The sequence below is a fragment of the Limanda limanda genome, chromosome 23, assembly GCF_963576545.1.
Source record: "Limanda limanda chromosome 23, fLimLim1.1, whole genome shotgun sequence".
NCBI lineage: Eukaryota > Metazoa > Chordata > Actinopteri > Pleuronectiformes > Pleuronectidae > Limanda > Limanda limanda.
The window spans coordinates 5,894,420-5,917,767 of NC_083658.1; the positions used below are offsets into that span (position 1 = coordinate 5,894,420).

General features: G+C 46.8%; 4 protein-coding genes across 5 annotated transcripts; 1 reads left to right on the forward strand and 3 right to left on the reverse strand.

Annotated features, from left to right (window-relative positions):
* rpl31 (ribosomal protein L31) lies at positions 1-1,737 on the reverse strand. Its single transcript, XM_061066927.1, has 5 exons — positions 1,694-1,737; positions 1,130-1,233; positions 650-775; positions 161-273; positions 1-72 (listed from the first exon to the last, which is right to left on the reverse strand). Exons 2-5 carry the CDS (start codon positions 1,231-1,233, stop codon positions 41-43), a joined length of 375 nt encoding a protein of 124 aa, XP_060922910.1. The 5' UTR covers positions 1,694-1,737; the 3' UTR covers positions 1-40.
* Positions 1,738-3,517: 1,780 nt separating this feature from the next.
* zc3h13 (zinc finger CCCH-type containing 13) lies at positions 3,518-12,503 on the reverse strand. 2 transcript variants are annotated; one of them, XM_061067110.1, is made up of 21 exons: positions 12,361-12,503; positions 11,865-11,912; positions 11,565-11,732; positions 11,341-11,444; positions 11,084-11,198; positions 10,775-10,886; positions 10,482-10,648; positions 10,221-10,369; positions 9,906-10,106; positions 9,664-9,816; positions 9,224-9,561; positions 8,626-9,090; positions 8,278-8,523; positions 7,690-8,182; positions 7,395-7,591; positions 5,967-7,160; positions 5,112-5,822; positions 4,874-5,017; positions 4,549-4,749; positions 4,235-4,398; positions 3,518-4,135 (listed from the first exon to the last, which is right to left on the reverse strand). In XM_061067110.1, exons 3-21 carry the CDS (start codon positions 11,721-11,723, stop codon positions 3,923-3,925), a joined length of 5,526 nt encoding a protein of 1,841 aa, XP_060923093.1. In that variant the 5' UTR covers positions 11,724-11,732; positions 11,865-11,912; positions 12,361-12,503; the 3' UTR covers positions 3,518-3,922. The 2 variants fall into 2 exon arrangements, with proteins under 2 accessions (XP_060923093.1, XP_060923092.1); XM_061067109.1 differs by lacking the exon at positions 11,865-11,912.
* Positions 12,504-16,860: 4,357 nt separating this feature from the next.
* On the reverse strand, positions 16,861-19,679 carry cpb2 (carboxypeptidase B2 (plasma)). The gene is made up of 11 exons (XM_061066774.1): positions 19,580-19,679; positions 19,225-19,300; positions 19,029-19,153; positions 18,831-18,939; positions 18,638-18,739; positions 18,391-18,495; positions 18,186-18,296; positions 18,013-18,103; positions 17,563-17,765; positions 17,365-17,449; positions 16,861-17,285 (listed from the first exon to the last, which is right to left on the reverse strand). Exons 1-11 carry the CDS (start codon positions 19,642-19,644, stop codon positions 17,071-17,073), a joined length of 1,287 nt encoding a protein of 428 aa, XP_060922757.1. The 5' UTR covers positions 19,645-19,679; the 3' UTR covers positions 16,861-17,070.
* A 197-nt stretch (positions 19,680-19,876) lies between these two features.
* alg11 (ALG11 alpha-1,2-mannosyltransferase) lies at positions 19,877-23,197 on the forward strand. The gene is made up of 5 exons (XM_061066773.1): positions 19,877-20,085; positions 20,586-20,807; positions 20,916-21,287; positions 21,864-22,429; positions 22,516-23,197. The coding sequence occupies exons 1-5, from the start codon at positions 20,012-20,014 to the stop codon at positions 22,797-22,799; spliced, it is 1,518 nt and encodes a 505-aa protein (XP_060922756.1). The 5' UTR covers positions 19,877-20,011; the 3' UTR covers positions 22,800-23,197.
* The last annotated feature ends 151 nt before the right edge of the window (positions 23,198-23,348 follow it).

Sequence of the window (23,348 nt, forward strand, 5' to 3'; positions counted from 1 at the left end):
TCTTTTTGTTTTATTTATTCAACTCGCAGAGGGAACAAATTTAGTTTTCATCAACATTGACTGTCTGCAGACCTGTTGAGGAAAGGGAGAGTGAGGTGTCAGTGAAAGATACTTTTTGCTTCATTATTTGAATGGAGAAGTCCATGAACAGTGTGTTTACCTTTGCACGTGGTGACAGGAACGTACGTGACCAGGGTGTAAAGTTTGTTGGGAGAGTCCTCGTCCTCATTACGCTTCCTGGACAGACGTACGCGTAGCCTGTATGGCACATTCCTGAAAAACAGCGCAATAGATACAAATGTAAGCTATTTGATATGTTGCTGCAAACTTCACAGGCCGGGAGATGTGCCACGACTCCAAGTAAGTCTCAAAACATTGTCAAACTGAGTGACCTAATAAAAATTCACATTGTGCACTGAACCCACACTCAGATGTTAAAAAACTTCAGTGAACAAATGAAAATGTTGTCTTTTCTTCAGCCCTTAAGATACAGTGATCAAAGCAAAGATAGTTACAACTTCTTACATGTCTGAGCTGATGGTCGGGCTGAGTGATAGCAGCATTTACATACCACTTGTTTAATAATTGAACTTAAAGCTGTTGTAAGCTGTTGATTCTTCAGATGTGAGCATTAACTGTATCCTCTCACCTGACACCTTTGCTCCACACTGCCTTGTTGAGACGAGTGTCGATGCGCACATCGGGAGTTCCCATCTCCTTCACCGCGAACTTGCGGATCTCCTTGATGGCACGGGGGGCCCTCTTCTTGAAACCCCTGCAAGACATCACCAGCATTTAACGAGAGATGCTGACACTGGTCAAACAATCACACTTAAGTCCTCAGTTCACTGGATCTTTACACTATTATTAATAAAAGACACTGAAATGTTTGTTGTGTGTCAACTCTAATGAGTAGATATTGGTTGTGACACCAACCACAACTAATGTATACCTACACTTTTCAGTGACACACATGTTTCTATCCCTTTCTGCAAACTCACTTTAAAACAAATCTCAATAGAAAGACCTGAACATCATTCAAAACTGACCTCATGTGCATCAACACTAACTTAAGAGCATTTAAGTCCACATGGCCCCAGCCTCCCAGTGTCCTCCTCCCAGTACTCACACTCCATGGATGCGCTTGTGCACGTTGATGGTGTACTCGCGGGTCACCACCTCGTTGATGGCTGATCGCCCCTTCTTCTTCTCTCCTTTCTTAGTTGGGGCCATCTGCAGAGCAACAAGCTAGCATTAGTATACGAGAGCACGTTAGCATGTCAACAAGCTAGCTAACACCGGTGTATTTGACGGGAAACAAGTGCTAACGCTAACTTTAGCTAAGCTAGCTCGGGGTTTACGATATTTCGCACGAAAGCGTTAAAACCGACGCATGAATGAAGAGTTACACCAATTCACACTGGCACTATTTATTAAACTATTTGCCAATAAGACACGTTTGTCGAATGAGCCACAATGGCAGCTGGAAGCCACCGGGACTCAGCGGACCCGAGCTGGACCATCAGTCCTCTTTAATCACATTTATCGACTTTCATCCGCCTCAAAACTCTCAGATATAACACGACAGAGCGATGATATGTGTAGTTATACGTGATGTTTGGTGAATTACAGCTTCAATGTGGCAGGATGGCGTCAGATTGGAGGGAATTGAAATCCCGGAGAAAATACTCACATCGACTCTAGGTTGAGACGGAAGCCGGAAGGACGGAATTACGGCCGAGGATTGTGGGTAAAGGAAAAAGGTCCGTTTCTCGTCCACAACAATAACGCACGCACAAAGGTTCCTAGGGTTGATATACTGTCCAACACTTCTTTATATGATTATCTAAAAAGATAATGAAATAAACTTAGGTATTATATATACACTTTTTGTTTATTGAATCATACACATGAACACAATGATTAACAATTCAACCAACAACTACAATAGAGGAACCAAGTAACAAGCAGTAAAAAAACAAGGTTTAAAATAAACAGTATCATATTTGTAGAAAATAGTTGAACCAGTCAGTCTTAAGCACATGTTCTTTATTTAACCAAAATAACATTCTGTAGCCATTAAGACCATTTACACAACGTACAGAAACATGTTATACAAATAAACTTTAACTTGATAGTATTTGCGCTGAGTCTTTAATTCGGCCTTTGACAATTATGTGATAGGCAGAATTAATTTAAAAAAAAAATCATTCATGTTTCTATACACACAAGGTTTTGAATCCGTTAGACAGAATTTAATCTTTAACCCCATTCACATATAATAAATATATATTTTTGTGATGAGGTGTAACCAGATGTGTGGGCTCCCCTGAAACACTTGTATCAAATAACAGTGCTTTGTTCATATAAATGATAGAACACGTGAGATAACTTTTAGAGTATTGAAGTATAGACCCTGGATGTAGAACTTCCTCTCTAGACTGTAGGAGTGAAGATTCTTTATCACTCATTCATAAAGGTAACACAAGCTTTATGTGGCTGCAATCATACACTGTAGTACTTACCTAAAAAATGCAAAAGTCGGCATCTGGTAATTATCTTCATTGCTCCTCTTAAAAGCTATTTAATCTGGATTTTAAACTAGCACCTGGTTTGAACTTGGCAAATGTCATACATTTATTGTACAGTAAAATAAAAATACAGTGAACCCCGATATCGTTACTTGCACATGTTGCCATGAGAAAGAAACACTCTGGGAAAGTGTCTGCAGACATGGTAGAGATCTCAGGCTTCATCAGAGCCCAGCGTCTCTGCGTCTGTAATGTCACTGAGGTGTCAGGTCACAGGCTGACGGCCAAGAGGGGGAGGAGTCACGTTAAATCCAGGTTTTTCTACGATAACAGCATTTCCCCCATTTGTAATTCTGTTCATGATTTGTCCTCTGAATTCTCACAGCATGTTTAATCCAACGGACTTTTTTAAAACTGTGACTCTGGATGAAGAAGCACTATGACACAGCAGTGAGGTGTCAAGTTCAAATTAATTATCTTCAGTCATTTGTTTTTCTACTTAAGCACTCTAGTGTCTTTTCCTACTGGGAGCACTGGGGCTCCTTTTTGGACGGCGTGGGCTGTTTGCAGCGAGTCCTCCCACATGGCAGTGTTGGCGATCTGGCACTCCGCAGTGTTCTGTCTTTTCAGGACGACATTGCCGAAACTATTCAACAACACATACATGAAGCAAAAAAAAAAAAAAGGAACAGTTTCCACAAACTCAAAAGTTGTAACAACTTACAGTGGAGGAATAGTTTGGCAGTGCTTGTTCATGAGAAAAACATTCATTCAATTCCCGGCAGGATGTTTCACTTTCAGTGTTGCTGATCAGTAACGTTTCTGGAGATTTGTGCTGCAGAGATTTTGTGATATGACGGAAACAAACCCCCCCCCCCCCCCCCCCCAAAAAAAAATAAAATAAAACAGTCATCACAACTTCAAGTGTCACATTATTTGAAGGCTGCACAGTCACGTCATACAAAGCAAAAGACCCGTTACAGAAATCAACATCTAACCATTTTAATGCACAGTTGTAAACCAATGCACAATATATGAAAACAAGTCATTTGAACTTGGTTAGGCAGGTGAAATGGACAATTAAAAAGATGCTCTAAAATACTGTAATGCACACGCACAAAAAATTCATGACATCATTTCACATGTTGTACGTTTTCTCGTACGCGGTACATGACACGTCTCCATAGGCTATAAAGTCCAATAGTCTATGGCACAGCACTTGCAGGTCGTCAAAAACATGTTAAGCATAACGGAAATCCACAAATTTGCGGTTTTTCTTTATTTTCTCTCGTATCTAAAAAGGCTGTGTATGTAATGCATTGGGGAAGAGAGATTCAGAGTTTAAGAGGGGTGACGGCGAAGAAGTCTTTTACTCGCTAAGCTCATTTCTTTCAGGACACACACACCTCAGGCTGAGCTGTGCTGAGCTTACTACTACTACCACCACTACCGGCTGCAGAGACCTCGGCCGCCGGCGCCGACCGGCTGTCGGGCCTCTCCGCGGCCGAAGCCTGGGCAGCCACGGTCCTTCTGAAGAGACGCATGCTCATCTGCAGCAGCTCGTTGTCTACTACGGGCGTCGTGGGGTACTGCTTGGTTAGGCCCTGAGGGAGAAAACAAGACCAAGAGATTTAAGGGGGGGTTATTAGGGAAAACGGAGACTATCAACACAGAAAAGGGTAAATATGAATTCATTTATCTACCTTGTCGTTTTTTAGCAGCTGCCGACGGATGGCGAAGTCTCTGCGGGCACACAGGGCCTTGCAGCAGGGCCCGAGGTTGGTCAGTAGACCCGCCCGCTCCACGCGCCTGTTCAGGGCCGCCATGTTCAAGGCCCCAAGCTCGTGCTCAAACAGCTTGTCGGCCTCTGGAAAGATGGAGGTGAACACAAGTTTTAGACAAATGGATCACACAAAAGTAACCAACATTATCCCAGTTATAAACTGAAGTAAAAATGCAGAGTTTTGCTGAAATGCAATGTAATTATGATGTGAATTTACAGTGTCCAAACTCTCACCTTTAGGGTCGACCATCTCAGACCTGCACACCTCTTTGACCTGCTCCAGGAGCTTGGGCCCGGCGAGGCGCTTGGAGATGCCCGTCCTAAGGAGCACGGCCCCTGGGGTGAACCGGAGCAGAGCTGCCCCTGCTGCCCGGGGCTCCTGCTTGTGTTTGGGCATCAGGCTGGACCAGTCCACATCGATCACATCCAGAGGACCTGTCCGGTTGGAGAAATGGGGATTTCAATTTCCATGGTAGATCTTTATGGTTTTATTGTCTTGTTATTATTTACATAGTAGTCCAATTTAGATATTTTCCACAGTGAAGGTATTTCCTGTTACCTGTCATTTTTTCATCGTCCTGCTGATCCTCTTTCTTCTGACTATCAGCCAGAATTTCATCCAGCTCGTCATCACTGATTGGCTCATACTCCTCGCCAACAGATGGCACTGATTGGCCATCGTCTTCTTTACCGTCGTGGTCTCCTGAGAACACAGCACACACAGATTCCTTTAAACCCACGCTGGAAATTGGAAAAAGAGGTGACACCGGAATGCAGACATGCTCGAATCATCTTACCGTCAATGCTCTCCGTCTTCTCCAGCTCCCGTTCCCGTGGCTCTCCCATGAGATGGTGACTGTTGCTGGCTTTCTCGGGCTCAGATGAGCTAAAGGCTTCTCTCGGCAGCAGAGGCTCATATTCGTTCCTCTCCGGCCGCATCATGTCTCCTCTCATGTCTCCTCCTCGAATGTCTCCTCTCATGTCTCCTCCTCGAATGTCTCCTCTCATGTCCCCTCGTCCTACAGGCCTGAGGTCCCCGTGGGGCGGCAGGTCCATCATCATCATCCTCTCTCGATCGCCGCCGCCGCCCCTCTCGCCTCTACTGTCTCTCTCCCGCTCTCTTTCCCGCTCCCTTTCCCTCTCATGCTGCTGGATGAGTCCTTCAGGGAGCAAGCGTTCCCTGTCCCTGATGTCCCGCTCCCTCAGGAGAGGCTCACGGCCGGGACGCATGAGCAGGGGCTCTCGTCCCCTGCTGGGCCAGTCCCTTGGTTCTGGCTCCCAGTCTCGTGGTTGTTGGAGGGGCGGTTGGAGAAGCAGTGGCGGCTGCTGCAGCGGCTGTTGGGGAGGAGGAGGCCGGAGGTCCTTACGGTCTCGTTCCCGCTCGAACGGCTCCCGTTCTCTCTCCCGCTCTCTGCTGTCGTAGGAGCCGGCGCGGGACCTGGATCTGGTCTGTCTCTCGGAGTCAGGAGAGCTGCGTCTGGAGCTGTGGCTGTGAGAATCCTGCCGGTCTGTGAGACAACAGAGAACATTAGGGTTTGAAATGAGTAACATACTGTTGTGTTTTACTGTTGTACTTGTCTGTACTGTTTCTCGATGCATTTGGCACGAAGGAACTATGATTCCATGATGCGTTTGTTAGTGTGTGAGTTTACCTGATGAGGTGCTGCGGCTGGGCTCTCCTCTCCTCAACTGGTCAATTCGAGATTTCCTCTCAGCCACAGGAGGCTCATTGACAACCGGCCTCTCTCTCTCCCTCTCTCGTTCTCGGTCGCGGGAGTTGGCGCCCGGCTGCCTTCCCCGGCGGGATCGTGGACCCTGGGGGTCCTCGCGGTTTGCGGACTCGTTAGAGGGGGATCTCAGGCGTCGAGATGATGTGCGGCTCTGGTTGCTTCCCAAGCTGCTGCTGCGCGTCTGCTCTGGAGGAGGCTTGCGGAGCAGGGGCTGGGACATGAGAGGCTGTGGAGTCAAAGTCTGGAGAAGCATTGGCGGATCCTGGGGGAGTAGGGGGGCAATGGCAGGGGGGATACACCTCTCCCTGTCCCTGCCCAGCCGAGGACCAGCACTTCTCCTAAGAGGCTCAGCAGGAGCCGGGGGAGCTGTGACCTCCTCATCGGACCAGTCACTGAAGTTGTCCATTTTTGGTACTGGAGCCGGCTCTGCGATGACTACAGGAGCACGGTTATCAGGCCTCATTGAGGGTGGTGGGGTCCGGGGACCCCTCTTCTTCTTGTTATGTGGCTGATGCGCTGCAGCATCCTCCTCAGACACATCGGACTCTGGTCCTCGCGAGCGTTTCCTCTTTCTTTCAAGCGCCTTCTTCTTGGGAACTTTCCGGGTTGATTGCAAGGCTGGAGGAGCATCTGCAGGAGCAGCAGCTGGGGGCTCGATGTTTGAACGGTCCCCTACTGGAGCTAAAATGGTGCCAGTGCTTATCTCTTCATCTTTGCGACCCTTCTTCAGCCCTTTCCTCAGTGACTTTGTCTTCTTCTTGCCTTCCTCATGGGGCTGGGTTCCAGGTGTGTTTTCACTGCTGGTGGCGAGGACTGGAGGAGGAGGAGGAGGTGGAGCAGGAGGTGGCGTGGATTCTCGCTGGTCTCTGCCTCTGACACGGGAGTCTGGCGCGTCCGGAAGGTGGTCTGCCCGCCTGTCGCCTCCTCTGGTGCGGTCCCCACGAGGCTCTGCGTCTTCGTGTCGACTGCGTGCCTCCCGTTTGTCCGCGGCTCCTCGGCGCTCCTCCTCCTTCCAGTGACTGGGCTTGTCATCAGTAGGAGCCGGCCTCGGTGGAGAACGCAGCAGGGGCTCCTGGGGTCGCACCACCTGGCTCAGCAGACGATGCTTGTCGCCACCTGCACACAGAACAGTCACATGACTTAATCACTTAGACCTTCAAGGGTTAATTTTATGCCAGATGAAGACAAATTCTTGACTTATTCTTAAAATTCAACAATGGTTCTGTAAGACAAAGTACAAGGCAAACTAAACTTTAAATAGTCCTAAGTGAATTCCAGTGTGTGCATTATACGAGAAGCGCATTCCCCATCAAACAGGAGGCGTGTCCCTTCAAATAAGAATTTGCCTACTGTCAGTTGGAGGCGGACACACTGGGCTGGGGAGGAGGGGCTGTGGGTGGAGCTTGGCCTGCCCTCGGCCAATCGGGCGTTCACTTTTGTCTTCTCCACTGTTGTAGCCGTCGCTGTCTGCCGGACTGAGGTCCCTGGCGGCTCGCTTGGGGCTGGTCCGGGGGCTCGGGCTGCTCTCCGGCCTGGGCCTCTTACGACTAAAGGAGGAAATAGAAGATTTTACAGTTAGATCATTACACCTGTGAAGTTTGATAGTGTGGTAATGTACACAAGAGAAATAGAAGTGGATACTGGCCTCGTCTTGCGATCGTCCCGGGTGTCTCGAACAGGCCGCTCCTCCCTGGTGTCATCTCTCCTCTCCCGCCTATCCTCCCTTCCCCTCTCTCTTTCCCTCTCCTCCCATTCGCGCTGCCTCTCTCGCTCTCGCTCCCTCTCCCGCTGCTCCCTCTCCCGCTCTCGCTCCTTCCGCTCTCTCTCTCTCTCCCTCTCCTCGCGCTCACGCTCCCTCTCTCGTTCCCGCTCGCGCTCCCTCTCCCTGGCCCGCTCCCTCTCGGCGGCCTCCCTCTCCTTCTCGCGCTCCTTTTCCCTCTCCCTTTCCCTCTCTCGCTCTCTGTCCTTCTCTTTCTCCTTCTCCCGCTCCCGTTCCCTTTCCCGCTCTCTCTCTCGATCGCGGGTCCGGTCGTCTCGTCTCTCCTCCACTCTATCTGTCCTGCGATCGTCTCTCCTATCCTCCCTCTCAGGCTCCTCCGATCGCCCCTGGTGTCTGTTTGGAGAAGCTGCTCTTTGATCTGGGAAAACAGAAAGTTTACATTTTAAGCCGATAAAAAAAATATTATATTGTAAAAAAAACAATACACAAGCTTAAAATAAAGCAAACCCCCACCTCTCTCCCGGTTGTCTCTGCGATCCCGCTCTCCGTGCCCTCCTCTCCTGTCATAGGAGGAGTCCCGGGCCGGCTCCCTTCTGTCACCATCATAGCGATCTCGGTCTGAGCCCCTCTCCGAGCTTCTCTCGGTGGCGCTGCGATCTGTGCTCCTCTCCACACTCCTCTCACGCGCCACGCTGCTTCGGGACTCCCAGTTGTCGTGGGTACTTTCCAGTTGGGAACCTCTGGAGTTTCTGTTTGAGCCTGACAGATGATAAAATACAGTAAGAAAAAAACGGAACACGGTGTAGGAGTTTGTCAGTGGCTGCAAAATATATAGAAGCTCAATGCAATGTTAGGTTTTACCTTTATCAGATGTTTCATTTGTACGCCCTCTCCCTCTTCCGTTCCTCTCAGCTCTGTCTGTCCTGTTCTCAGTCCTCCCTTCGGCTCTCCCTCCATCTTCACGGCCATGTCCTCTCCCATAACTCCTGTCGTCCTGAGCGGGTTCCTCTTTCCTGTAAGTATCAGTCCTCTCCCTCTCTCGCTCCTTCTCTCGATCTCTGTCCTTATCCCGGTCCCTCTCTCGTTCCCGCTCGCGATCCCGCCGCTCCAGGGACTCTCGACTGGACCGGGTGTCTGTCCTGCTCTCTTTGGAGTCCTTCACGTCCCTGCTGTCTCGATGGTCGCGGACGGTTTCCCGTCCTCTATCGCGAGTGTCCCGTCGCTCACGAGCCTCCCTGGTCTCCCTGTCGTCACGCGATGAGACCTGCTCCGAGTCATAGTCCCGGTCGTCACGGACACTGTCTTTCTCTCGCTTGCTGCGGCTGTCTGTTCGGAAAAGACAGAGTTTTTACCCAGTGATTGGATTTGTTTTTACAGCCTCATGGCAAAATGTGGAAAAGAAATATACAACAGAGAGATACAAGACCAAAACAGTAAAACAACACGATTATACCGATACCATCTCTGTGCTCATGCCTGCGCTCCTGGGCGGGCGGACTCCTCTCCCGGTCACCACGACTCCTCTCGCGGCCCCGGGAGTGCTGCCGGCCAGGGCTTGATCTGTCAGAGCGGCGTCGGGGCGACGAGGCGTCGTGGGAGGCCGGCGGCGACCTGGAGCGCCTGGAGCTCTGTGGGGAGGAGCCTGCTGCAGCACTGCTCCGGTGGTAGGTGGGAGAGGAGGAGCGACGCCGGCGAGGCGACGGCGAGTGGCGCTGGGCGGAGGAGCCGGAGTGGGACGAAGGGGAGCGGTGGCGGGGAGGAGTCGGGGTCCGCTGGTGGCGTGGAAGAGAGGGAGACCTGCAGCGAGAAAATAAACGAGTGTTACCGAGCCCATAATTTACTGATTTAAGTGAATAATGGAAGACATTTAAGACTATATGTTATTTCACATGTGCTTACCTGCGAGGAGGCGAGACCAGCACTGAGGTTTTATGGGACGAAGCTTTAGGAGAGGTGGATTTCTTCCGCACTGTGGGCGAAGGACATCTGGTGGGAGAAGGCTCCTCTGATGTCACCGACCGCTTGGCTTTGTGGGAACTGTCTGATCGGTCTCTGTAAAAAGATTCAGATTCAAAAGAATGAGGATTACGAGTTGAGCTGGATAACTGAAGGGACTTGTTTGCAGTAGGTCCACAACATACCTGCGTTTCTCCTTCTTCTCCTTGTGTTTCTCTGTATCTCGTCCCCGATCTTTCCCTTCCTTCGGCTTTTCCTCAGACTTCTCCTTGTTTTTGTGCTTGCATTTGTGTTTCTTCCCAACCACAGGGAGGTCCAGAGGGACTGGTGGAGGAGGACTGGGGGTACGAGGTCCTTTCTTTTTACTATGGCTCCCTTTTGTAGACCTGGTTGGAAAAAAGATAGAAACAACTTAAATTGTTGACATCTAAATGGACAACATTTTCATTAGATGGCGCTTACTAGACCAAAAGAATTGAAACTGAACACAAAAAACACACCTGGTAGATTCTGAAACAGGCGAGGATATGGACGCCTTCTTCTCTTTCTTCCCAGAGCCTGGCCCTTTGGTTCCACTTTTGTGTTTCGGGGAGCCAGCAGACTTCCTTGGTGACGGTGAATCTTTGGAGCTCAACGGCTCTGGGGAGACCTGAGGGGAGGGAAACAATCTGATCATGAGTCCCACGTACAGACCATACATCAATGCACTGAATCCCCCCGGAGGTATTTTTGATAAAAGGGAGAAACTCATGACTGCACACCTTCGGCAAGGCGGTGGTTCTGGTTTTGGTGGTGGTCTCTTCTTTCTTGATGACAATCTCCTCCCTCTTTTCCAGGTTCTCCTGCTCCAGTTTCATCAACTCACGTTGAATCTTCTGGCGCTTCATTTCTAGGGATAACTCGTAGTCGTAGTCACCGATATCTGAGTCTGTAAGTCAAGTCAGAGACCATGTTAATAATATAAATGTTACATTAAACCATAAAAGCCTTTAAGACGCTGACAATTCATCAGGTCACTTGTCCAATAAATATTTAACAAATCAAGGTACTGAACCTTCTCGATTGGTTTCCCACTCTGTGGGCTCTTCTTCACTGGCTGGAGTGCGTTCCTTTGTGATCTTTATGTCCTCCTTCTCCCTGTGTCGGCCTCTAGAGGAGTCTCTCTGCTGCACATAGGGACAAACACACTGATGTTGGAATGACTCCGAGGTGTTGCATCAAATCCTTTGCTTCCTCTTGTTTACATAGACTAAATGCTCCACACCCAATGTAAGTCCACCACAGCCATTTCTTCATTTAAAATAAGAGTCTATACCTACACATTCACCGACAGATGACTACTTTCAAATGTCAGAGAACTCACTCTTGCTGTCGGGGATGCGGGCTCGTCTGCGTCACGCTTCAGGTTTTCTGAGTCAGCATCCTGTCTCTTATTCTTCATCCTCTCCCGCAGATCACCTGTGGGCCGCTCGGTTGACCTGAGACATTACATAAACAAAGGAAAGAAAACACACAGACAGGTTGTGAAGCAACTGTACAGATCATACATCCAAGTGGATATGGACAACTTAAAAAAAACAATCCACATGGCAAAGGAGGGGTGTGTGCGAGCAGTCTCACCGGCTGAAGCTAAATCCTTTGGCCCGTGGTTGAGTTCCATGTGTGTAGCGACAAGTGTTGCCGTAACTGCAATTTCCGGTCTTCAACCAATTTCTGCAGTGACTCTGAAACGGACAAACACACACATTAATGAGACAACATCCACGATGTCACAACACAAGCATTATAACAACTCTGGAAACCCCAGCTGGCATTCATGTGTGTGCAGTCTAAGTCATACATACATCTGCAGCATTACTCCCAGTGCTGGGACCGAGCCTTTCGAACACGCTGGGCCGGCGGGACGGGGCGGCGGGGTTGCTGCTGCTGCTGGTCGTGGTGCTGCTGCTGTCAGATATGGTCTTTGAATTCTCCACTGTTACTTTCCGCCTGATCTTGGACATTCTGCAGGACTGAGTGAGAAAAAAACACAGCTTCGTGACACGTCTGCGTGGGGTCACCTGCAACAGCACAAGTCCACTCTCAGTAGGAATGTGGTAAATACAAGTGAATGGACTAAAGGCTTTAAAAGAAACACCACGTACAACTGTACAACGCTGGCGGATGCACGTCCATTCCTCACTTCATTCATTCTGAGTGCAAAGACACACATGTTAGCATTTGAAGCTACGACTGGGACGCAAACATTTCAGTTAGTTCTCTACATTTCTTACTGCAACAGGTTTCCAATCGGTTTCAAAACACACAAGTAGACGCTGTGTTGTTGTGTTGCTGCTGCTCACTTCTATCAAGCTAATGCTAGCTAGCTTCACGTTAGCTTACGTTCGAGGCTCAGCGCACGACTTTACGGTAATTGTTTATGTCTCTCCTCCACTCGGGGTTTATTTAAAACACCGCAAGTTTGGAGGCTAACGGTTTTGAACTTAACGTGACTCACACCGGTGAACACAAGCGAGTGGGTGCTAATGCTAACGCTAGCTGGCCGAGGGGGCTAATGGTGTTGTATGGCAGCGCGGGGGCCTCGCAGCCGCCTGCTAGCCGCCTCTCTGCCGGGCAGCGTGGAGGGAACAGCCGCCTCACCCAGGATCTTGAGTCGGTGTCGCATCTACTTTGGTCCGGCGAGGGGATTCAGCTCGGGTAGAAATAACAAGACTTTACTCTTTGGAACCAGAGGCAGAAACTGCCCGGAGCTCGTTCATGGTGGCGGAGGGAGCGCAGCTTACTGCAGCGTCTTCTTCTCTGGTTTACTAGGAAGAGGCTTGGACTCCAGGGTGCTGCGTCACCGCCATCTACTGGTAATCCAAACGCACTACACCTCGATGTAACCATTGACTTTATATGAAGAATTAATATTTGTACACCAGGCGATTCATTTTTATTAGAGCCCGATCACTGACAGGCACTGACAGACCCTATTGAAATTGTAAGGATTATTATTTTAAATATATATTCGACAGCCTTACTTAAAAGTTACTTTTATTTATAATGGTTGTATCGCAACGTATACGACTATTTAATTAGGACCCGAGCACTGACAGGCACTGACAGGTGAGGCCCTATTGAAATTGTAAGGTATTATTATTCAGGCAAATGAATGGGCTTTTTGAGGGCTTTACCATGCTCAAATTCTTACCAAAATTTGCAGAAAGTTAAAAAGTGGTGAAAATATACGTATTCTGGAGGAATTTTCAATAGTCGTCACAAAATGGCTCAACGGTGCCCCCCGAGACCCCCGGAACGTGTTCTCATTGACCGATCTTCACAAAAATCGATACACAGGTGTATCTAGACCAGACAAACAAAGAAGTCTGGAGGTGCAATTGGAAAAACACAACAGGAAGCCTGCTATTTTGAATATAGTGGCCATTTTGGCCATAGTCCACATTTTTACTTTGAGGTACTTGTCCCAGGGCTTACATCAGATCAACTATAAATTGAGATGAGTGTCATCACAACAAGACGGAGATTAAACGTTATTCACTGATTGATTTTTGGTCACACGGTGTGACTGTGGTGTGGCGTCAAAGTTTGATTACATGCCAATAAAACACAATGTTCTCTAACGCGGACATACATGGACCATGAATCCTTTGATGCTGAGCCGTAAACAAGCAAACTCCACTCCTGCAGTGACAGTGTCAAAGATCAAAGAATCTTTATGTCTTGCAAAGGTTACATCTCTCTCTCTCTCAGAATTGGAACATTTCCTCAAACCGTGCAAACATTGAGGTACGGCAAAGGTTCATCCTTCGCCAAAGGAGACGATGTTGTCATAACTCCACTGTGCATTGTCCCATCACCACCAACTTTCTCTCTCATGATCAGAGTCCAAGCCTGAACAGCTTTATGTGTCAATATTTCCTCAGTCATTTTTTTTTTTTTTCAGGCAAAAAGCATGTGGTCGGGCCCACCTAGGCCCTAGAAATTTTAGAAATTGTATTTTATAGTTGGTACTTTGCAGAGTTGAGCAATTCTGGTTATTATTATTATTATTTCCCTTTGGGTGGCTTTTTCAGGGTCTAGTTTAACTTGTTTTCTCAAGCGAAAATGCACTAAAACGTCCATTAATGGCATTCCATCCTCCTCCTGTAGCGTAGAGGAAAGGCTACAGGTCTCAATAGCAGAATGTTCTTGGTTCAAAACCTGCTAGAGTTAGCTTTAAGATCTCTTGTGAAAATTGTACTCTACATATACAACGTTCGTTAAAAGCGTTCCATTGTCCTTCTGTAGCGTATAGGAAAGTCTACAGGTCTCAATAGCAGAATGTTTTTGGTTCAAAACCCGCTGATGTTTCCTTTTGAGTTCTCTTGTGAGAATGTCCTCAACATATACAACGTCCGTTAAAAGTATTCTATTGTCCTTCTGTAGCGTAGAGGAAAGGCTACAGGTCTCGATAGCAGAATGTTCTTGGTTCAAAACCTGCTAGAGTTATCTTTAAGATCTCTTGTGAAAATTGTACTCTACATATACAACGTTCGTTAAAAGCATTCCATTGTCCTTCTGTAGTGTAGAGGAAAGGTTCAGGTGTTAATAGCAGAATGTTCTTGGTTCAAAGCTCGCTGAGGTTAGTTTTAAGTTCTCTTGTGAAAATTGTACTCTACATATACAACGTTCGTTAAAAGTATTCCGTTGTCCTTCTGTAGCGTAGAGGAAAGGTTACAGGTCTCGATAGCAGAATGTTCTTGGTTCAAAACCTGCTGAGGTTAGTTTTAAGTTCTCTTGTGAAAATGCACTATAGATGTAGAACATCTGTTAAAAGTAATCCATTGTTCTTCTGTAGTGTGGAGGAAATGCTACAGGTCTTTGGACCAGAGGGATCTTGGTTCAAATCTGACCAGAGACAATTTACATTCTCCCCTCCAAATCCATTGTGGGGCATTTTGTATTAGTAACTGTTACAAATGAGCAAGACAAATAGATCATCTGTTAAAGTCGCAAAGGAGACCTCCGCTAGCCTGGAGGAGATGCTGTGGGACTTGGCTCCTGGAGGCTCCTGGAGCCCTCCTGGAGCCCTCCTGGAGCCCTCCTGGAGGCTCCTGGAGGCTCCTGGGTCAAATCTGACCAGAGCCCAACTGGCTTTGGCTTTGTCCTTGCAGCAGTGTGTCAGCAAGCAGGTGGATGATGATCGAGCAGGTGGATGATGAGCGAGCAGGTGAATGAGTGATGATCAGTCTCCGTGCTTCGCACGGAGACTGATAAGACAGATGAAAGAAGGTTACAGGTCTGCTATCAAGACCTGTAATCTTTCCTCTACGCTACAGAAGGACAACGTATGACAGACTTTCATCTGTCATAAGACAGATGAAAGAGTCCAGAAATGTGTGTCCAGAAATGTGTGTCTGGCCGGAACTGGGTTCTCCAGAATAGTTGCCTTCTCCCATGCTTCGCACGGAGACTGATAAGACAGATGAAAGAAGGTTACAGGTCTGCTATCAAGACCTGTAACCTTTCCTCTACACTACAGAAGGACAACGTATGACAGACTTTCATCTGTCATAAGACAGATGAAAGAGTCCAGAAATGTGTGTCTGGCCGGAACTGGGTTCTCCAGAATAGTTGCCTTCTCCCATGCGAAGCTGAATATACATTTTAGTATTATAAGTATTTTAAGTGCGGAGTGCAATAAAACAGTCTCTTTTAACTAAGTGTTTTTTTAAATTTTTAATTTAGTTAAGCCTTTTTTTAAATTGCATGGCATATGTGAGATGGAAAACTGTCTAATGTCAGATTTGATCCCAGAACCTTTTGGTCTACAGACCTGTAGCATTACCTCCACACTACAGAAGGACAATGGAATATCTTTAACGGATGTTCTATATGTAGAGTACAATTTTCACAAGAGAACTTAAAGCTAACCTTAGCAGGTTTTGAACCAAGAACCTTCTGATATCAAGAGCTGTATACCACCTCCTCCCACTCTGACCCACTATCTCCTCCAACCCCATGTAGTGCACCAGATACTCGGGCAGGATTCAAACCAGCCTGGACTCGCCTGTTGGCTCCATAGTACACACACAAAGCCCTCACGCCACAGAGCACCCCTCCTGGCAATTTTAACTTTACACTTGGTATCTTAATCCTGATAAATATACTGCAGCACATAAATATTGAACCCACATTCTCCAATTTGTATCAGTTCATCCTTTAAATGGGAGACTTGAACCCGGGTCCAAGAGTATATGAGGCAGGCTTCTAACCATTTTAGCCATGCAACTGGACAATCGTCTATGCTTTCTTTCAACTTTTGACTATTTGACTTGGGTTTGGGCATTGAAAATTGCCTCGCTGATGCAAGAATTGAACCCATGGGCCACAAACTACATGTCAACCATCTTACCGTCTGAGCCACTGCATCAGACACCTACTTGAAGCTTGTGAACCCACATTCTCAGATGTATCAGGACATCCTCTAACTGAGAGACTTGAGCCCAGGGAAGCAATGATTTCATATTTCATATTCTTATATGCAGTCTATTTACTTTATTTTGTTAGTTTATTCCTTTTTAAACTGTTACAAGAAATACAATGTACTGAATACATAGATCTTTAGAGAGTCTTTAATTTTGTTTGTGTAGTGAGGGCGGCTGTGGCTGAGGGGTAGAGTGGTCGTCCTCCAACCTGAAGGTCGGTGGTTCGATCCCCAGTCTGAACCATCTGCATGCCGAAGTGTCCTTGGGCAAGATGCTGAACCCTGAATGGCCCCCCATAGAATAACTAAGTGCTGCAAATAGATGCACTGTATGAATGTGTGTATGAATGGGTGAATGTGAAACTGTACTGTAAAGCGCTTTGAGTGGTCTTCATCAGACTAGAAAAGCGCTATATAAATACAAATCCATTTACCATTTAGTTTATTGCTATTTCAAAATTTCAGAAAATCATTTAGACTGTACTGTATGGACAGACTGTGTATAAAGATTTGTTATTTTGTAAATTTTGTAAAAGTTTATTTATATCTGTTTAGTTTATTGATGAACTAAACATTCAAGCAACAACGTTTATAATTGTATTCATACTGTCTACTTATGCAAGACCAAGCAACACCATGGGCACTGTTAGTTATAATAAACAGAAGACAGCTAGTGCATAACTTTCAGTTTATTGAACCATTTACATGTATATGTGTTTATGGTATATGCAAACATTCAAAAAAATCTCAAAAAAATAGATTCCCATAATATATATAGTAGGAATGCTACAAAAAAATCATGATCTTTAAGCGATAGTACAAAAACTGTCGGGTTTCATTCACAAACGTGGCTCAACGTTGAACTTCCACCCTTCAACGTCTCAGGCAGCTCGAGGAGAACCTGTGGGATCTTGTGTTTTCTCAATAACCTTCAGAGCGATGGTCTTCACAGCGATCAGAGCTTCATTGCAGGCCCTGGCAATCTGAGAGGGTGGCAGGAGGAAGCCGTAACTCCCGCGGTCCTGCAGCTCAAACGTGAAGGAGTATTTGATGCCGAGGTTGTACGCCCAGTCATCAGAACCCCCAGGCGCCAGGTCTGGGGATACAGACAACTCCACTTGAGTACATGAGAGTCACTGCATCACACAAGCTTAGAAAGAAAGCTCCATACTTACATATTGTCTTTGCTCCAGCACCATATTTATAGATGTTCCTGTAATGTCTTTGGATTTTCTGGGCAGCTTCTCGGGCCATCTCAAGCTGTAACAAACACAAACACACACAGAAAGAACCAGGAAACATATAAGCTGTGACAGTAAAGCTCTTTCTACTTTTTAATTGATTGTTTTATTAATTGGCCCGAACCCACTCACCAGGTCCCTGTGGTTCTCCGCTTCCTCCAAGGTGCAGGAGTACGGGAAGAGCAGCATCTGAGAGTAGGAGTGGATGGAGAGGTAGAACTGGACCGAATCTTTGTGGTTGCGCAGGAAGTTGGCCACGGCCTCAGACTCGGGCTCCGACTCTGGATAGGCGCCGCAGTAGATCTCGGAGCAGGGGTCAGGAGACGCCCCCTGAGCTGGGAAGAGCAGCAACACTTGTTCTATATTCACTAGTCATGAGTGTCAGTATTCAATGTGTGTCAGGATATTTCTACATTAAATTATCACTGCGGAATTCATATATGATTTTTAAGAAAGGAATTATGGCAAATAAAGTGAACATAATGAAATAGAACAAGATAATAAAGATAAAGGAACGTAAGGATTTGGCTTTAAGACTTTGCTGCCAAAAGATTGTTAAAGGAATCTCGGGAAATTACTGACTGCACCAGTTGGCGTCAAAGTTCCTGTTGAGGTCCACTCCGATGCAGTTGCTGTTTCTGCTGACGGAGCGGTTCTTCCTCCACATCCTGTTCTGAAAATAAATAAATAAATAAACAACTCACGACTGCAGTTAAAGTAGCTTTTCCAAACATGACTTGTGTTGGCATGCTCACTGTCGTCCACGTGAACTCGTATCCATCAGGGTTCATGACGGGCAGCACGTAGACGTCCATGTTGTCCAGTATTCTGGTAATGTCCTGGTTTGTATTATAATATGACAAAGACTGTGGGGGGGAGGAGGACGATGATCATAAGTGAAGCAGATCTGATCTGACTCTTGGTGACATTTCCAAACTGCTGCAGGTTTAATATACTCACATATTGCACAAACCATAAGCAGAAAGCAGGAGCGATCCACTCTCTGGCGTGGATTCCACAGTCGATCCACATTGCTTTCTTGTTTGGTTTGTTATTTAGAGTTAACTGCAAAGGAGAGAAAGGTCAAACATTTAATTCCTCTCACGTTTCTAAGCACTTTGCACCTGAAAATACTAAGAATCCACCTTAAGTTCAGCTCGAGCATCTTTAGAGTCATTAGAGTTTATTCCTTGTTGGTTGATTTTACCTTTAGAGCATACAGTGGTCGCTTTTCAGTTGAGGAGCCAATGAGAATAGCCTTGACCGAGCTGGGGTTGTCCTGTGTGATCCTGTCTATCCAATAATAGATCTACAATGGAGACAGTGTGTTTGCAAACTGAAACATGTCCATCAACTGCAGTTAACAGCCGTCAATTTGTCAATAAAGAGAAAAGGCCTACGTCCTCCAGACTGTGATATCTCTCATAGTAAGTTGAGCTGCTTCGTGGGTCTGAGGAGTCGTTCTTCGTCTGCATCTCGATCAACTCGTTGGTGTTGGCCAGTAAAACCCTAGGAAAAAAAACAACCTGTTAACACACTGCCCAGCTGGGATGATAGATTGTGTGTCATCCTTGGTGAGTGGGTGTTTCTGGACATACTCGTGTGTGATGGCGTGTGTGTGTAGCAGGCCCCTGACGGCCTCTGAGCTGTTTGCAGGGACAAACAGGTGGACTGTCGTCTCTTCCTTGATGTACTCAGGTGAAACCGGCTGCCATAAAGTTGTCTGTAAAGAGAAAGTACAGCATGAAGATTTGCCAGAGGGAATTAAATAATTTCTTGATTGCAATTTCTAACCTCATATTGGGTGGACACGTTCCTAACGATGTCCGCTTGCTCCTGTGTTGTGGGGGTGATTGACAGAACTTGATCTCTGAGTAAAAAGAAGACGAGACATCAGATTAATAAATTGCCCCCCTGAGAATGACCGAGACCCTCCTGGACCAATCGTACACAAAATGTGTTTTCACCTATTATATCATCAGAAGGCAAATGTGAGGTGTGTGCGTAGACCTGTCGAGTTTTCATGCGTACACCACAACATACGTGTATTTGCATAACCCATTTTGTCTGTGGAAAACAGCTCTTACGTAATAAACAAAACTGTCAATTCACCGTAACTAAAACAAAAACAATCACCACAACAACTCACCCTGTTTCTGTGCAGTAAACTTTATCCGCAGTCAAAACTATAAACAGAAGCACAAGGGGCTTCATGGTGTCGGGATCCAGATGAGAAATGACAGCTTTGTTCAAAGCATTGGGGGTAGGGAGACATTATTGATCGTCACAGTGTTTATTTAGAAGTTAAACTTTACTTTTTTTGAAGGAGCGAGGGCATAGATCAGCCAGCATGGCCGGGTGGAACCAGCTCAGTGTGTATCTAGGGCTATAAATCCAGTTTAACCAGTTGTAAAACTCATAAAATATCGTAATAAATGAAGACTAATCTATTAAATTGTGTTTAGCTCTGACAGCTGGAAACTGGGGTGTAGTTGGACCTCCTCGCCTTTGGGTGGCGCTACATAAATGCGGGTGACGGTGTGGAGACGACAACAGACCGGAAGTGACGGGTTCAAAGGTGATGTGTTGTTGGTGGAGTGTTGTCAAGATGTCGGGCCACGATCAGCTCGTCCACTGCCTGTGCGAGTTAACCGGGTAAGATACTTTCACTGTCTTATAAAAGTGTTTAAACGCATTAATCAAATGTTAAATGTGAAAGTTAATAGTTAGCAGTTAGCTTGTTGTGTATCGTTGCGCGCAGGCTGCTGCTCCGGATGTAGCATAACATCACTACTTGTGGTTATTCAGCTAACTTGGTTGTAACTTCTAACTTAAGCTACGAATTAACAGGCTGTCTTCTTTGTTAAAATTGTAAAACTACGAATTTCAAACTCAAAGCTGATCCTCGTCAGTGCTCATGTCACTTCCCTTATTTGGTATTGAGTCATCTTCTGTGACTGTACAAATATCCTTCTATAGTTGCATAACATATTAACATATTGAATACATCAAATCATCAAAGGTATTTTTAAGAAGAAGATTTCATTCTGATTCTGGAACAGCCTCCTGCTGAAGCCATTTTTATTATAATAACAATAATGATATTACAATTGTTATTTTGCCTCCACTCATCCCCTCCTCCCCTTGTGTTCCAGCTTGCTGTGGAAGTTGCTGCTGCCGCTGGTGTTCCTGTGTGTGCTGCTGATCGCGGTGCTGGTGCTGCTGGTGCTCGCCGTACGTCTCTGGCTGCAGAGCAACAGGAACGCTCGGCGGGCGAGAGACAACCGTCCCACCGTGGCCTTCTTCCACCCGTACTGCAACGCCGGCGGCGGGGGGGAGAGGGTGCTCTGGTGCGCCATCAGATCACTTCAGAACCGGTAAGAGGGATTTTGATGCATCCTTTTTCCCTCTGCAATTACTAAATGGCATTAAAATACCTTTTCCTTATGTGAACTCTTTATTTTCTTTAACCCTCATCTTCACAGATATGCAGACATCAACATTGTGGTGTACACAGGAGACCAGGGGGTGACCGGCCCACAGATCGTGGACGGGGCGGTGCGCCGCTTCAACATCGCGCTCCCGCGGCCGGTTCACTTTGTTTTCCTGAGGCACCGCCTGCTGGTGGAGCCCGGCCTGTTTCCTCACTTCACCCTGCTGGGGCAGAGCGTGGGCTCCATCTTCCTCGGGTGGGAGGCGCTGACGGAGTTCGTCCCGGACCTTTACATCGACTCCATGGGCTACGCCTTCACGCTGCCGCTGTTTCGCTACCTGGGAGGCTGCAGCGTGGGGAGCTACGTTCACTACCCGACCGTCAGCACTGACATGCTGTCTGTAGTGAGAGAGAGGAACCCCAGGTATTTTATATATTATAGTCTAATAAGCATTTCTTAAAATACAGTTTTTTTTATTTATACATTATTATTATTATTATATTTACTATTATTATTATATATATATACTGTTGCTGCCATTATTACTATATACTGCTATTATATTGGTATAATTACTATCATATATAAATATATATTATGTTTTATTATATACTATATATACTGTACTATTTTTATATACTGTCTAACAATAACATTACTATCATATCATCAGTACTATTACCATCATCTTGCCACTGCACCTTATCTACCTATTTATCTTGTGTTTCTGTTTTTATTCTTTCTACCTCAATATGATTTATTTTATTCTATTTTATTGTATTTTATTGTATTCAAATATACTGGCTGCTATGACGACTTAATTTCCCTTCGGGGATGAATAAAGTTATCTATCTATCTATCTATCTAATCAAAAAGGCATCAAGAATTACCTTTATTGCCCTCTGCTGGTGATCAGAAGTAATTGCAGCTGTAAAGGCGTTTCCTTCTCCTTTTGAATGATATAGACCAAACAATTCTATTAATCTATTAATGTCCTAGGTTCAACAACCCCGACTACGTCACCAACAATCTGTTCCTGAGTGCCTTCAAGGTGGTCTACTACTGCCTCTTCGCCCTGCTCTACGGCATGGCCGGCTCCTGCAGCGACCTCATCATGGTCAACTCCTCCTGGACCCTCGACCACATCCTCTCCCTGTGGCGCGCGCCCAACCGCACCCACGTGGTCTACCCGCCCTGCGACGTCAGCGGCTTCCTGGACATCCCGCTGGAGGAGGACGGAGACAGGAAGCAGCACTCCATCGTCTCCGTCGGGCAGTTCCGGCCCGAGAAGGACCACCGGCTGCAGATCCGAGCCTTCAAGAAGGTGCTGGACGGCAGGAGGGCGGGCGGGGGGGGCAGGGAGGCGCTGAAGCTGGTTCTGGTCGGCGGGTGCAGGAACCAGGAGGACGAGGACAGGGTGCTCATGCTGAGGGGGCTGTGCCAGGAGCTGGGTGTGGGCGAACAGGTGGAGTTCAAGCTGAATGTGACCTTCCAGGAGCTGAAGAGCGAGATGGGCGGAGCCACCATCGGACTTCACACCATGTGGAACGAACACTTTGGAATAGGTACTTCATCTAACTGAGCTTATTTTGACACTGTCTTATTTAAATGATTAAAAAAGGTCATCTACATGTTGCTCCTCCCCCTCTAGGCGTTGTGGAGTGTATGGCAGCAGGGAAGGTCATTCTCGCCCACAAGACCGGCGGCCCCAAGCTGGACATCGTGGTTCCTTTCGAGGGCGGCCAGACGGGCTTCCTGGCCGAGGACGAGGACAGCTACGCCGAGGCGATCGAGAGGATCCTGGCCATGACCCCGGCCAGCCGGCTGGAGCTCCGACGCAACGCACGCCAGTCGGTGGCTCGCTTCTCAGATCAGGAGTTCGACGCCTGCTTCCTGGCTGCGATGGAGCCGCTGATGGGAACGCTGGAACGATGAGGAGAGAGAGGACTCGCTCTTTGTCGTGTGTTCACGGGATACTTGACACCTTTGCCGCACTCGGGGCGTCGTTTCACCGAAGGACTTTTGTTTGAGATGAATACAAATCCTCCCGCTACGATTTGCAGTTCTGTCCGAGTTGTTTGTAAATAGCTTTTTCTGTGAGATGACAGTTGTACCTCTTGTTTTACAGGATTCAATCCTCTGTTAGTAGCTCCGCTTTTGTAAAAGAGTGATTTCAAAGAGTATAATATTTAATATGGTGAATAAATGGAGAACAAATGAGTTGTGTAGACATTCAAATTGTGTTGTTAGAGTCTCCACATGCCCAAAATGTGAAGTCTTTTTGATATCGATAATTGAAATAAAGATGAAGGGAGGAAACGGTCATTGCAATCGATCGCTGTGCTGGTGAATTAACTCCAATCTGGATTAAGGGATAGAAAGTTGACGACCAAACCAAAGCCCTGGGGCAGAAAATGGTTTATCAAACATGATGTGAGTCCTTGAACATGGGTCGTCACTGAGGGATCAATAGTGCTGAGCAAA